At 39.6% G+C, this 16466-nt stretch overlaps 1 protein-coding gene across 12 annotated transcripts in view; it reads left to right on the top strand.

The window, feature by feature from the left end:
- The window catches only part of ARID1B (AT-rich interaction domain 1B), a 317322-nt gene extending 305521 nt beyond the window's left edge, over positions 1–11801 (top strand). For 6 of the 12 annotated variants that reach the window (XM_090135650.1, XM_090135644.1, XM_090135647.1 and 3 more), the window contains 5 exons: positions 268–384; positions 1910–2006; positions 5320–6109; positions 6978–7108; positions 9064–11801. In XM_090135650.1, coding sequence (XP_089991776.1) covers positions 268–384; positions 1910–2006; positions 5320–6109; positions 6978–7108; positions 9064–10776 — 2848 coding nt within the window. In that variant the 3' untranslated portion in view covers positions 10777–11801. The remainder of the gene's footprint in view (positions 1–267; positions 385–1909; positions 2007–5319; positions 6110–6977; positions 7109–9063) is intronic. The other 6 variants (XM_090135646.1, XM_031611703.2, XM_090135651.1 and 3 more) reach the window with 1 other exon arrangement.
- The last annotated feature ends 4665 nt before the right edge of the window (positions 11802–16466 follow it).

Raw genomic sequence — 16466 nt, forward strand, 5'->3', positions numbered from 1 at the left:
ACCCTAGCTTCCCTTTTTGTTTCCTTGTGGCAGCCAAAGTTACGCAGTGTGAGTCTTTCAAGTGCAGCAGTGAAGCAGAGTTTTTTCTCATAGTTTGAAGTAGTAGGTGTGCGGAGTAACACAACTGTAATGCTGCTCAACTCGTCATGTGCTGGGAAGTCTGATTAAAGTGGAAGATGATAAGTCAAGAGAATGTTTTCTTTAAGGGATATGATTTTGGAGAATAAGTACTTTTTACGGAATGGGGTTTCCTTTGTCATTTTTTAGGTCGGATCATGGGCTGGGTCCTGAAGGCAGTATGGGACCACCTGGTCAAAGCAACATGGTGCCTTCAAACAGTGACCCAAGCATGTACTCTCCTAATCGTTACCCTGGCCAGCAAAGGTGAACATTGATTTCTCTGTTTGTAATATCTTCAATAACCAGCTAATGAGTGCTAGCAGACTCTATGAGGGCACGTAGAATATGTGACTTCTTGGTATTGCTTATGCTTTGCCTGCTCTTATTTAGGTTTTTACCATTGGTTCAGTTTCTGGAGGGTAACAGAGGATTGGGAAAAGCGGTTGACTTCATGTAGCTATAGAATCATAGATGTTAGGAAAGCAGCATGCATACTACCTTGTGTATCACCTTGCCAACATTGAACTGAATGTACAGGCCAAAGTTCTTCAGTGCAGCATTGAATGACACCTATTCTGAAGCTTCCACAGTTTCTTTTGTATTGTGGTTATCCTGTGCCTAACCAAACTAACATTTAGAAAGTTTCCTTATATATATAATACATGTACCTTTGCTCAGTTTCATCTAATTATACATCCAATCTTGGATGACTGTAAGCAATTCCTGTCAGTTATATGGTTTGTTTAACTGTTGCTAGGTATTTTCATCTACATCAACGTTTTAGGAGATACTGAAAAACTATTGCTTTCACTCTCATCAAGGCACAAAAATATATGTATTTTCTCTGCTTTTGAAAAAGCCATGTCTCATCATTTAACACATCGGGTTCCCTAATCCTGTTTTGTTTCTCAGGCTCTCTGTGATATGTTATTTCCACTCTTATACTCAAATAGAAAAGTTCTTACTGGTTATGTACAGAGGGTAATTACTCACGTACTGGTCTGCAAGACAGTGTTAATGTTTTAGTCTTAATACTTTCCAAGTACCTCATTTCCGCAAACAAAATTTCATTCGGATGTGCTAAAAATACTGCAGTTGCACTGCAGTGCCCCTCAGAGGTCATAAGAGGCCACAGGTAAGTTTCCAAGTGCAGCTTAGCTCTGCCTCTTGTGTATGCCTCATTATGTAGCTTTAGTCAAAAATTACATGATTGATTACAAAATTGTAAGAGCACTGTTTTTATTCAATGAAGATGTGCTTAAATGCTACATACTATAGCACGTATCACAATTTAGAATCTTAGAATTTCTTTTCAAATTAGTAGTTAGGTATTGATTGTATACTTAACCTATATACCTATACATTTATTACATTCTTAATCCAGAAAGTAGTCTTCTTGGAAACCTACGCTGTAAAAAACAAGAATCTTGACATGCTCAACCTTTGAGCTGTGTACATCAGGAATTTATCCTGCTATGACTGGTTCCTAGTGTCACTGCAGCTGCCTTTCTTACCTCTTTGCTGACTGTTCCTATTTCTAACACTACTCCTAAATCTCTCCACTGAATCTTCATTGCTTCTTTCCTTCTATCTGCTTTGCTTTCCTCCTTCCACTGCCGGCTCCAGTAGAGCTTACTGTATTAGTCTCTGGACCATCCCACACCATGTCTTCACCACGATTCCAAATGACGAGTATCTTCATGGTGCAAGATCATGAGAGCAGTGTCCTTTCTCTGGTGTCTTAGAAACTCCAGCAGCTCTAAGTGTTGATTTGAATGCTTCATTTTAGGCACGAACCATATGGGCAGCAGTATCCAGGACAAGGACCTCCCTCAGGACAGCCACCATATGGAGGACATCAACCTGGAATGTATCCACAGCAGCAGGTAGGAGAAGGGAAAACAGCTACATTCATAATATTTTTTTAATAAATGCTGCTCAAAAATTCTGTATACACTCAAAACTTTGTTGATGGAATGTATGTCTTTTGGCACTGTAGTTCGGGTCAGAATCATAGCCCATAAGGATAAGCAGTATATATGCAGCTATAGGAGATTATGCTCTTTACACCTGGAAGGGCATATATTTTAACAGAAGTTCTAGAAGTTTTGTGGCTTTGAATGTGTATCAAGTGAATGTCCCAAGCTAATAATCAGCAGAGTGGGAAAGTATAATTAATAGGCTAGTAGAGGCAAATTGGAAAGTATTGCTTGACTGGCAGAATGACTCAAATTATATCACATAGCCAAGTGAACCCAACAGAAAACTGGAACAGATCAGAACATGCAGTACTCACAGTTACTTAGAATGCTGTGGTGGGTCATCTGAGTTACGTATCTTTAATATATATCAGATGGCATTTTCCCTGTTTAGTGTTAATAATAGTTTAAACATTTGTACATTTCAGTCTCTGTTTATAAAATCTTTGCAAATACAAATGATACTAATAGTTAAGGTTTTTGTGAGATGTATCATTACTGCTTTGTGGGTAAAATAACATCTTGTAAGTTAATGACAAAACTGATGACTCCAACAAGGTTGTAGATTCATTCTGTATATTATGAAGTCAGTTCTAGTCACAGAGTAATTGCAGCTAGCTTCCAAAATAGAAAGCATTTCCTTGATACAGTTATCAAAGTGCACTTGTTTTCAGCTACTTACAGATAATCCTTTTCTGTCTGGGTTAGCGTTTCACTTCTCTGAGGCAGTGGTCAGCTGCTGGAATGGACTGCCCAGGGAGGTGGTGGGATCACCACCTCTGGTGTGTTCAAGAAACATTTAAATGTTGCACTGTGGGATGTGATTTAGTGGAAAATATTGGTGACAGGAGGATGGTTGAACTGTGGATGATCTTAGGGGCCTTTTCCAACCCTGGTGATTCTGTGATTCACTAGGAAATTCAGACTTTAAAAAAAAATTTTTAAAAAAATGGAGATCTTAGCTTACATCGTACTAAAAATGTTTACGAAGTTTGATTTCTTGCCTATCTCTAGTTCATAGGATCTCTGAGATAGTGTAATCAAAAAAATGTTTTGTTGTTCTTTGTTATGAACATATATGAGCAGTCAAGGTGATTTAGTGGGGAAATTGCGAAGATGCATAATAGAAGAGTTTGTGATACTCCATGCTAAAATATGTAGGTTGTATGTGAACTACATATTCGTTAAAGGAAAGAGGCAACTAGAATTTGTGAAAGTATACGTTGGGCCCTGTCTCTGTTGCTGTTTATATATTTTGTATAATGGCTCTTGAATGCATAATGCATTCAAGCATGAATGCAAAAAAACATAGAAGAGTGAAGGGTGAGAATCCTGACCTTGGCCCCCTTCAGGGGGGGCTCCCACTCCCAGAGCATTCCCCTTTTCCACCTAGCTAAAGACCAGCTTGCTCCCACCCTATTCTTTCAATTTCCTAGGTTTCACCCTGTAGTGGTTCAAGAAGAATGTGAAAAATAACCCTTTCAGAGTTTTATCTGTAGCCTGAAGGCTAGGGAATGGCTGGGAAGGAGGTGCTTTGTGCATGAACCCCTGGGGCTAACAAAGCACTTTGAGCCAGGTTTTTCAGTTCTTGTATGAATGCTTACAGGCTGAGAGTTGTTACACGGCAGGTTACCAGTGTTAGTGTGTTTTTGTCTTCTGCGAGGTCTCACAACTCCCCTTTCCCAGTGGAGAGACACACATTGTGCAGCCTTGGTCACCTGCTGAACCCTTACACAGGAGTGGGAATTGAGGTGCATCACTGTCCTCAGCACTCGGTTGCCATTAAGCATCTTGCCACTGCATAGACAAGAGCTTTGATCTGCCTTTAAAAAGGCACTTGCTTCATTCCTGGATGTCTGCTTTAAGCATGTGGAATCACTGTAGCAAAACAAACACTTTCTTTTTAGGTGTGGCATCTACTGAGTCAGTTCTTAATGTATGAATTGGCCCAAAGCGTGGAATTTACCACAGCAAGTAGTTTATGTAAGACTGAAAATAGGTTTTTCTTAGGTATCCAGGCAGCTCTATAGCAAGTTAAAAATACATATACTTTCAAGCAATTCAGCAGTAGCAGTTTTATGTGCACCAAATTTGGAAGATGAGTTTATGAATCCCAGAGCTGTTTTAACTGACCCATATAGAATACATACAGAATTTTATCTATATGTAGATATAGATACCATGGGAACCATAACTTTGAATTTACCACACATCATATATTCAGGAATTGCCAATTTAATTCAAATGTTTTTTGCTTGAGAGCATTCGAGGTAGTTTGAACTGTGCATCAGACTCCCTGAGGATCTAAGGACCCCTGCAAACTTTACCACTTACTTTCTCCTCAAAACACAACCCATCTTTTTTTGTCTTGCTGTCTTAAATGCAGACAAGTTGTATGATTTATAAACAGCTCGACTCCCCTGACTGTATAACAGCTTACCTCACACAGCATTCCCCAATTGAGAGGGTGAAAAACAAGAAGGGAACGTTGCTTCATTCATTACTGATCAGCAGTGTAAGAACCTGCATAAGCCAGAATAGGACATTGTGATGTGAGCAGTTGCTACAATAATCTCCAATAAATTAAATATGATTAGGATGATTTGGGAAGGAGGGCTGGTTGCCCAAGCAGGACTGTGTTTCAGAGAATTATGCGGAGTAACAAAGGCAGGGGAACGTTTTCTCCTACTGGTAAATACATTGTGTGTCTCTTATGCTCTGTCATAATATCCAGCATTCAGATATGCATGCTTGCAGCATGTCTTGTTATTTTAAGAGTTCACTCACTATTTGTCCCTTTAAGAGATTAAGTCATTGAGTGGTTTTGACTTTTTTTAAGATTTGTCTTCTTAGCAGACTAAGCATAAAAAAAGGAATGAAAATATCTTGTTGGTGAGGACTGTTGCCTTTTCATGCATGTCTTAAGTGGCCAATGGAATTTCTTCTGACAGACAGAATAGGAAAGGGAAAGGAGGGAACACAAGAGCAAGCATAAGAAAATTTAGCCCAAGGATAAGTTTCCTTTTAAAATTAAGTTGTAAATGCAGCACAACAGAGGCTAAAATAGAAAGCCTCGATCACAGCAATGTGTGCCTGACTGGAATCAGCACAAGCCCTCCAGAACTAGGAGTCTTCAGCTTTTTAAATGAGCTTACAGCCAATCTCTATTATTGTGTATGTAGTAGAAGTGACAAATTTTATTTCTGATTTTTCTTTTCAGAACTACAAGCGACACATGGATGGCATGTATGGGCCTCCAGCCAAACGCCACGAAGGGGATATGTATAACATGCAGTATGGCAACCAGCAACAAGAAATGTATAACCAGTACAGCAATGCTTACTCTGGGCCTGATAGGAGGCCTATGCAGGGACAATATCCGTATCCGTATAACAGGGAGAGGATGCAGGGCCCAGGACAAATGCAGCAGCATGGAATACCTCCCCAGATGATTGGTGGCCCCATGCAGTCATCGTCCTCCACTGAAGGTCCTCAGCAGAACATGTGGCCAACACGAAACGATATGCCTTACCCTTACCAGAATAGGCAAGGTCCAGGAGGCCCTGCACAGGCCCCACCGTATCCAGGGATGAATCGCACTGATGATATGATGGTACCTGACCAGAGGATAAACCACGAGAGTCAGTGGCCTTCTCATGTCAACCAACGTCAGCCTTCTTATATGTCATCCTCAGCCTCCATGCAGCCTATCACTAGGCCTCCTCAGTCATCCTACCAGACACCACCCTCTATGCCAAATCACATCTCTAGAGCTCCGAGTCCAGCATCCTTCCAACGCTCTTTGGAAAACCGTATGTCTCCAAGCAAGTCTCCTTTCCTACCCTCCATGAAGATGCAAAAGGTTATACCCACAGTTCCAGTGTCACAGGTCACAGGACCTCCACCCCAACCACCACCAATAAGGCGAGAAATTACCTTCCCCCCAGGCTCTGTAGAAGCATCGCAACCAGTCTTAAAACCAAGACGAAAGATTACCTCAAAAGATATTGGTAAGTATAAAAACAAAAGCCAAATGCCAAAACAAGTTGGGAGAAAGGAACTTCGGTTTCTATTTTCTTTTACATGTTAAGACTGCTTTGACAAGTAATTAACTTTGGAAACTATTATGTGTTCACTAAAAATGTAGTTTCAGTGCAGATGACAAATCTCATACCAGCAAGTTCAACATTATATGAACTCAGTTTTCTTTATGGAGACCAGAGTTCTCAAAAAGTATAATATTACATTAAAAATAAAGCTTGTCTCGGGCTTCCAAATGCTATTTGTTGAAAGATCCGTCAGAATATCTGTTAAATCACCAATGCAACATTTAGGTGAGCAAAGATTTCCACATTCTCGTTCTGTGGAAGCTCACAACAGAGCTATTGGTCTGTGTCCTTACAGTGTCTTCCTTACTTGAGTAGCCCATTTTTTTGGACCACATTATTTGTCACTTTTGCTTCTCTCCAAATTCTTTCCTAAGTATCTTATCTTGAATTCCTGTTACATTTCACACATTCAAGTTCCCATAGCTCAGGTTCCCATATTCATGACAGAATATTCTACTTGTATTTATGTACTGTTTGTTATAGCCAGTTTCTCAAAAATTTGTAAGATGATTTCTTCAGCAGTGTCAGGAAGAATGGCCCCATTAACATGCTCTCCAGAATTAGCACTAAGTAACAGTTACAGAAAAACATAACAGGGCTAAATGGTGAAACCAGAGTCCTAAGCAGAGTTTCAGTAACTATTCAGTAACTATTTCCTATATATTTTGCATCCTCAGAATGTCACAGTCTATTCTTTCAAAACTTACCAAGTTTTCAACTCTCAAAGGTTGCACTAATACTGTTTTATGCTTATCCTTTCTTTCTCCAGTAACTCCTGAGGCCTGGAGAGTGATGATGTCCCTTAAATCTGGTCTTTTGGCTGAAAGTACCTGGGCGCTAGACACTATTAATATTCTTCTATACGATGATAGCACTGTTGCTACATTCAACCTCTCTCAGGTAGGTGGGAAAGCAATACACCTCTAAACTTTCCAAGGAAAGAAATCGTTAATAAGGTAGATATGAAAATGCTGAAGTCTCTTAAAATATATTAACACAAGTCAGAATACAGCAAAAGTTCAATTTGTAATGATCTATAACAGTCAGTAGCAAAATGTACTTGAGAGTGGAATTGGGGAAATAATAAGCTTAAAAAGAGAGCATCTTTGTGGAAAGGGATACATAGGAAAGTAAGAATTTTAACACTGGCAAAAGACTAATGTGTAAATTCAGATTTGTTGTTGAACGAGGATAATCCCAGAAAATAGCAGCATTAGTAATTTTGCCTAAAAGAAGATTCAAAAAAAATCATTGCAGAATGATGTTAGATTTGAGACTTTCAGTGGCTATTTGTCTTATTCATTTGTCCTGTGCTAGGCTGTGAGATACTTTGTTGTTTTTTTTGTTCCTTTTTCCCACAAAGTACAAAAATACTAGGTTTATCGAACAGTTAAAAGGTTAAAATCCACTGTCTGCCCACAGGATAGTAACATACGATTTAACATTGTATGCTTTTGCCTCCTCCCTCCCAGCATTTTTCAACCCTGCTCTACCTATCAGCCTGTTAGGTGGTTATTATAGATGGTGTGCTGGTAATGCACATAATCTAAAATTTGTGCAGTTTCTCTGCTCCACTCATTCCCTGGCTACTAATAGTGTAACTCATCTTTTTTTAAATAGAGTGACCTTTTTTAAAAAAAATACAGACACAGATGATACATTTCATCCCACCTAACTTTAGAACTAGGGAGATCTGTAGCATAATTCATCTCATCCTAAAGTAGAGATCTAAAATAGGTCAGATGAATCATAGCCCAGAAATGGCCTCTAAAAGATCATTGATTATAAAAAGAATCTAGACAATTAGGTTCAGTTTGTAACTGTTGCAGGTGTTTGGAGTTAAGGGAGATGAGTTTCCTTTGATTTCTGTTAGAAACAGCATTAATACACCTTGTGCAAATTGCACAGAATACCAGATTATTTTAGATTTTGGAGGTTGCTTTTGCCTTGAACTTGATTTCCAGTGTCAGTCAGGAGTCCATATGATGATTGATAATTCCTGCAGTTTATAAGCGTCTGTTTGTTCTCATTTCTTTGGGATTTTTGGCAATGGTAGGAATACAGAATGGGCGAAAGGAAATTTTGCTAAACACCTATTAACCCACAATTAAAACAACCATTAAAAGGCAGGCAATTGGGCTGGATGTATCATAGCAGTAAAGAATTTTTAATAATAAAGCCACTGAGGGTAAATTAGTACCGAGTCCAACTACTGCCTTTCCATGAGAAAGTGATTACAAGTTAATTAAGAGGATTAAAGCTAAATGAAAACTGTTTCTGAAGGATAACTTACACCACTAGGCTCCAGTGACAATTGTTAAACATTGCCAGGCAAAAAGAGAGCCATGCCAGTAGAGATGGGTTATTAATCTGGGATATCAGTACCTTGAGCCTGAACTGCAGATTCTAATGGAACAGTTGATTTTAGAGACTGAGAGACAAAGGAAGAGTTGAAGAATTCTCAACTTCCAGAATCTAATAAATATACAGTTCAGAAAAGCAAAGAGGGTTAGAAACTTCAGTACTCTGAAGAGACAATATATTATATTAGGCACTTCCCAGGATGGAACAACTAGGCTAACTAGTAGCTAAGGTGCTACTGCATATGAATGAAAGTACTGTACTTTTCATACCTGTTACAATTTAAGCAGATGGAATCATGATGGTCTGGTGTTACATACTGGTTGGACAGAAACTAGAAAAATTTCGTTTGATTAACTTCTGCCATACAGGACCTAGCCACAAGTCCACAGCAAAAGGAAGGAAGTTGCACACTTCAGTGTTCCGTATGAAATTCCATGCAGTCAAAAATATTTGTTTTTTATGTTGTTGTTTGTTTTTTTTTCTCCCCTTAGTTGTCTGGATTTCTTGAGCTTTTAGTAGAATATTTTAGAAAATGCCTGATTGACATTTTTGGAATCCTTATGGAATATGAAGTGGGAGATCCAGGTCACAAAGCACTTGATCACAAATCAGCCAAGAAAGATGATAGCCAGTCCTTGGCAGAGGATACTGGAAAAGAGGAGAACGACGAATGTATTGACTGTTTTGATGAAGAGGAGGAGGAGGGGGATGAGGAAAACGTAGAAGGAGAAGAAAAGAGCATTGTTTTTTCCACTCCTGGTGCCATTGCTGATCCAAGCGAAAGGCCAAAACAAGCCAGTAAATTTGACAAGCTGCCAATAAAGATTGTAAAGAAAAATAATCTATTTGTTGTTGATCGATCTGACAAACTTGGACGCGTTCAGGAATTTGATAGTGGACTTCTCCACTGGCAGCTTGGTGGTGGTGACACAACTGAGCATATCCAGACTCACTTCGAAAGCAAGATGGAGATTCCTCCACGCAGGAAAGCCCCTCCTCCCTCAAACTCTCCAAGCAAAAAGAAAGACCTTGAGGGGAAAGGTGAATTTGAGGAACAACAAGAAAAAAGTATAACAGCAACCATTGATGATGTCCTCTCAGCTCGGCCAGGAGCATTGCCTGAAGACTCAAACTCTGGTTCCCAAACAGAGAGCAGTAAATTTCCCTTTGGGATCCATCAAGCCAAAAGCCACCGGAATATTAAACTGCTAGAGGATGAGCCAAGGAGCCGGGATGAGACTCCTCTATGCACCATAACTCACTGGCAAGACTCCTTGGCCAAACGCTGCATCTGTGTGTCAAATATCGTCCGTAGCTTGTCTTTTGTGCCTGGCAATGACACCGAAATGTCCAAACATCCAGGCTTGGTGCTGATCCTGGGAAAGCTGATCCTTCTTCACCATGAGCATCCAGAAAGAAAGCGAGCGCCGCAGACTTACGAGAAGGAGGAAGAGGAGGACAAAGGGGTGGCCTGCAGCAAGGATGAGTGGTGGTGGGACTGCCTCGAGGTCTTGAGGGATAATACATTGGTCACGTTAGCCAACATTTCTGGGCAGCTAGACTTGTCTGCTTACACAGAAAGCATCTGTTTGCCAATTTTGGATGGCTTGCTGCACTGGATGGTGTGCCCATCTGCAGAGGCACAGGATCCTTTTCCAACCGTGGGGCCCAACTCAGTTCTTTCGCCTCAGAGACTTGTGCTGGAGACCCTGTGTAAGCTCAGTATCCAGGACAATAATGTGGACCTTATCTTGGCCACCCCCCCATTCAGTCGTCAGGAGAAACTCTACGCTACTTTAGTTAGGTACGTTGGAGACCGCAAAAACCCGGTCTGCCGAGAAATGTCCATGGCGCTCTTATCGAACCTTGCCCAGGGGGACACATTAGCAGCAAGGGCAATAGCTGTGCAGAAGGGAAGCATCGGAAACTTGATAAGCTTCCTGGAGGATGGGGTCACTATGGCCCAGTACCAGCAGAGCCAGCATAACCTCATGCACATGCAGCCTCCGCCTCTGGAGCCACCTAGCGTAGACATGATGTGCAGGGCAGCCAAGGCCTTGCTGGCCATGGCTAGAGTGGACGAGAACCGCTCAGAGTTCCTTTTGCACGAGGGTCGTTTGCTGGATATCTCAATATCTGCTGTCCTGAACTCTCTGGTTGCATCTGTCATCTGTGATGTACTTTTTCAGATTGGGCAGTTATGACATAAGTGAGAAGCCAAGCATGTGTGAGTGGAGATTAGAGGGTCACATATAACTGGCTGTTTTCTGTTCTTGTTTATCCAACGTAGGAAGAAGGTTAAAAAAAAAAAAAAGAATCTTTGCTCCTCTGCCCCATTCACTATTTACCAATTGGGAATTAAAGAAATTATTAATTTGAACAGTTACGAAATTAATATTTGCTGTCTATGTGTATAAGTACATCTTTTTATTTTATTTTTTTTTAACCAAAGTTGCTGTCTAGTACATTCAAAGGTCACACTTTTTTTTTTTTTTTTTTTTCCATAGATTATCCTTTTCAATGTTCTTTTCCATGTTTGTATTGCATATTTTTTGGGAAGCGAACTAGTGTCTTTTTAAAAAAAAAAATGTTACAGCAAACCATTGTATGATGGAAAGAATCTCACCACTTTGAAACAAAAAGGTGAAAAGTAACCAACATACCAAGTTCCTGTGTGTTTTATTTTTTCAAATAAGGAAAAAATTAAAAAAAACTTGTATACCATCACCCAAAGCTCTGTGCAATAGAAGATTCTAGTGATGTAGGTGTAGGGGATCAAGGAGGGTGTCAGTCAGTAGTCAGAATACAAAACGATACTGGTTTCTCCTCTGGAGAAATGGTAACATTAGGCTAGGAGCAAAACAAAACAAAAAGTTCAAGTTGAAAGATTTTGAAACAAAACCTAATGATAAACATCAATTGCTTCCTCACCAGAACTGTCTTGTCTACATCTGGTTTTTTTTTTTTGACCTTCCACAATGACAGTTCTTCACAATTCCTTTAATCATTTTTTAAAATATTTTTTTATTGCCTAAGGGCCGTGATGTATATAGAAGTTGTACATTAAACATACCCTCTTTTTTTTTTTTTTTTTTTTTTTTTTTAGTACGAAGTTTTTAGTTTCTTTTTCATGATGTGGTATCTACAAAGTGATAGTAGAATTATTTTTCTTTCATTTGGGCCATATCTCCAAAAAATAATTAAAAAAAAAAAAAGAAAAAAAGAAAAACCCAACACAGAAAATCAACAACTGAGGGTAATGTACAAGTTTCTGTATGTATAAAGTCATGCTCTATTTCGGGAGAGCAGCCGATCACAATTTGCTTTATAAATCAAGGTGTGGAAATGGTTACGTATGGATTGATTTAAGAAAATGGTTACCAGTCTACAGACAAAAAAAATATATACAGGAAAAAAAGGAAGAAACACAACTTCAAAGATTTTTCAGTGACAAGAATCTGCATTTGTATTTCAAGATAATGTAGTTAAAAAAGAAAAAACTTGATGTAAATTCCTCCTTTTCCTCTGGCTTAATGAATTTCATTTATTCAGTATAAAATCTTTATATGTTCCACATGTTAAGAATAAATGTACATTAAATCTTGTTAAGCACTGTGATGGGTGTTCTTGAATAATGTTCTAGTTGCAATGTGGGATATCAGAAAGCAAACTAATTACAAGAAAGAGCAGTAATGATTATTCTCTTTCCCCTACTTTATTATTATGACCTTCAAAAATATTACTCTATTGTTCAAGTATTGCAGCAACTTGTTCTCCTTTTAGAAGAACCTTCTCACAGCACAGAGAAGCGTTTTTAATTATTATTTATAAAACCACAGAGCCTCAGAGGGGAAGACATGGCTGGCAAATGATAGTTCTGACTATGCAGATATCCAGTCTCATTGCTTTGTCTGGGGGGGGGGCTGAAGATGGATGTTAGAAAAAGTGACAGAAGATTTTGTTAAAGCAATAACCAACTTGAAGAAACTGATCTGTATTCACTACCTGTAATTCTCTCTGTTGGTTAAAGGTGCAAATACCCCCGTGATGTGGGTATTTAGAATAAACACCCACCCGCTTCTCCATACTGTATGTGTCATTGCATACTTACATGGCCTCTCATCCTGGGATTCCCCCATTAAAGTGGATCAGGCTTTAACAGAGCACATCCATCGCTGTAATTGGTGGGAGATGGCCGTTGCAGTTTCAGGAACTATCTGGTTTCAGATACATCCACTCTCACCTGGTGATACCTTGTTGCTGAATGCTGTTCAAGCACTAATTTTTGCTGTTTCATCTTGGACCATTAACTTTGTTATCGTGATCATAGAAAGCTAATAATAATCAACTTCCCTGGAATTGCCATATAATTACACTGTTAGTGGACATCCTCCTCCCCTCTCCAATTGCAATGCAGAGGTGCTTGAAAATTACAACCCCCATTGGCGCACTGCCCATCCTGTTCATATGGATTGCTATAACACTCATGTATGTGTGAGAGTTTCCAAGACAGCTGAAGTACATACAGTTATCAGGCAAGTTAGAAACGTGACTCCCTGGTGTCACGAGGAGTAATTTTGCTTTCTAGCATTCCTTACTCAGTAATCTCTCCCCTCCCACACCGCTGCTGCAGCAGTCTTTCTTCCCTTGCATAACAATGTACCCAGAAATACATGGCAAATTATAACTCGCTTGTAACTCTTCATCACAGAAGGAGTCATATTTCAGGGATGATTTTTACTGCTTAATATGGGGCAGCGTAGAAGCAGTATCCCGTACTAAGCCTATTTCTTACTAACATTTTACTGCTTGATAGCACCCCATGGATACAGGCAAGCTGTTGGATAAACCCTCTGCAGGGCGGTGCTCACCCCTCTCTTCTCAAGGACATCTCGTACCTCCTCTTCTGCATTCAGACCCAGAGTCCTCCAGGGGAAGCTACACCTGTGGCAAAGCACTCAGTTGTCACAGCTAGAGCTTCAGTGATATTCAGAGCTGCACTGAGCCCAGTTTAACAGTGTGGTGGGAAAGAAAAAAAAGACACCAGCCAGCCATATGATGTCCACGTGTATGTAACATCACTGCTGCTTTTCCAGGTGGACCAAGTAATAGAACTAGCTGGGGAACTGGAAACGCAGAGAGGAAGGGTTGCTAACACAGATACTGCCTGAACATGATTTATAATAGTAACAGTAATTATCAAAATCGCTGGTTAATATTACAACACATTTGTTGGAAGAAAGGTGAAGCATGAGAACTCCGGTTCACTCCGTTGTCTGTGTACGGTCTCACCTCTCCCACTAATGTTCTCTCAAGCCTTTGGAGAAGACCTGCTCATGGAACTTCTGAACTTACTGTGTTCTGGCTGAAACCTGAGCAAATTAGAGCTGCTGTCGGTACTGTCCCTGCAAGAGGGATTTAGTGTTTCCAGTTTTAAAAAATCTGTATTGTTGAGCTGGTGTGATCATGGCTAGTGTATAGCGAAACTCAGAAGAACTCTTAAGAACTAATGAGAGGCTGCAGTATTTGAAATTCTAAACCCACAAGTTACAGGGGGAGAAGCAGCCTGTTAGTATTTTAGGCAATAGTCAAACCCCCAGATATTTAACTGTATCAATCAGCTAAGTGTTGTTGGACAGGACCAAGCAACAGATTGCTTACAGATTAAAATAGCAGCAATGAGACAAATGGAATCCCTATATCTTCCTGACCTTTAGTGTCGCATTTGGAACTAAGACACAACTGTCCCTTTTGGCAGGAAAACAGGTTTTCATTTGGCAGAGGTCAAGTCAGTGGATAAACTTGTTGATCTGAAAGGTGTTTTCCCAACCTAAATGATTCTATGATTCTGTAATTCCCTACAATATCCTTAAAAAATAAGTGAATAAATAACCTGCTGAGAAATGCCATGTTTTGAACTACCCAAAAGGAAGGATGCAGAAGAAAAATCGATCTACATTTAAAAGCCATTATTGTAACCGTTTGTCTTTGTGCTTTACTCAGCTATTTCATTCTGAAGCTCCTGTTCATTGTTAATTGGTACCAAGGAAGAAATCGCTCACTGTCTCCTCCTTCTTCCATGTAAAAGAGGAGCTGTAGATGTCTGTAGTGCCAATGTCTGAGGCAATGTGGAACTGAACTGGAATTCGGCGCTGAAGTGAGGTGGCACACGCAAGGCCTGTTCAGCCTTACATGAAGCCGTACTGTGTGCTGGTTTATTACTTTGCAAGTAGTACTATGCGTGTACTCAAAGAACCAATTCGCACCTACTGCCCAAATTCTGTAATAGCACTATTATAATCACAAAGTATTTTAAACGGGAGATCAATCTCAAATTTTGAAACAAGAAATCTCCAGAGAGGTTCGATGACTGCTATTTTTATCACCACTGATGTGGTGTTACCACGTTGGGGAAACATGGGGAAACCACACACAGCAGCACACAGCAGCCCCCGCTCCAAACGGTTTGTGTTCCAAGTCATGAATAAGTAACTGCAGGTGGACACATGGGGGAAAATGGGGAAAAAAAAAAAAAAAAGCAACAGTAAACTTAAAATATGAGAACTACATACAGAGTGAAATTATGAAGATCTAGAATTAAAGACCCATACCACTTGTGAGGTTCATTTTCCCAGGATAATTTGTGACATTTCTGAGGGCTCCCCAACTTCCTTTTTCTCATCATGAAATCTAACACTTCCCGTGCCCAATTCCTTTCCTCCTATCCATTGCAAGGATATTTTTAAGGACAGTTTAATCTGAAGGGAGAGAGGAACAAGAAGCCATTTGTAGAAAAGGAGGCAGAGTCTGAAAACCATTCTGAAAGAAGAGCATCCCTGTGTCTCAGCTGCATTGCTCAGTTTCCACATTTGGGTCATTCCAAAGAAACAAATTAACCAAGCTAGAAGAATTTGGCATTTCACTGGTGGTTGGTATAAAGAAAAAGGAAGTTAAAAGAGATTTTAAAAGGTAGAAGAAGTAGGGAGAGGGAAAGAGAAGGAAAATAGAAGCTTCCACAGGCTGGTAAATTTAACTTAACTTTAATTACATTACGTCTAACTTTAAATTACATTTAATTTTCAAATCCCCAGTACAGCATGAATGGGGAAGGATTAATATTGACTTTGTTGTTGAGTTCACATTCATATGTTAATTTGTGCACCATCAGAAAAGTGTTTTCAAAGTTTGTCCTTCCTTTCTGTAACTGTGGCTGCAGACATTTTGGACTGCATATGAGATTTAGCTAGCTCCATGTCTGAGTAGCTTGGTTTCTGCTTCCAGCTATTTATTGTAACAGACATCTGGAATGTATTTCATTTCAGCACTGTTGTACAGCGTAAAAACTGTGTTTTTTTTTACTTAACATTGTTTTTTTAACTGACCAAAACTAATGAGATGAAGGGGGAAGATCTTCACCAAATGCCTTCAGCGGAGCTACAACATCCTGCCCTGCATTTGTTGATTTACTCCGTCTGTCATTACTTCTAGTATATATTGCATCTCCATTAATTAAGGATAGTTATTTACATTGAAAGGTGATGGGGTGGAATTGCCTTGCTGGCAGAGTGAATCCCAAATGGCTCAGGCATCTCCATATTGTTTATCCATGTCTGCACAGAGACTCCTGAAGGACAAACATTCTGACTTCTGCTCCACTGCAGAATATTTTAAGAAGGCCAGTCTATATATAATCATGCCAGGACAAAGAGAGATTATCTAACATGGAAAACTGTTGGACATGCTAGAAAATGCTTACTCTGTGATGCAGTTCTACTCCACTTACAGCAAATCGTTTCTCAGTTTTATGTATACATTTACAACTGAGAAGAAAAAAGAAAAATAACTGAATCTAGTACATTTCGTGTTCATTGTAACACAAAACTATGAAGTCAAC

This window comes from Phasianus colchicus, chromosome 2 (assembly GCF_987193195.1).
Source record: "Phasianus colchicus chromosome 2, bPhaCol1.hap1.1, whole genome shotgun sequence".
NCBI classification, from domain to species: domain Eukaryota; kingdom Metazoa; phylum Chordata; class Aves; order Galliformes; family Phasianidae; genus Phasianus; species Phasianus colchicus.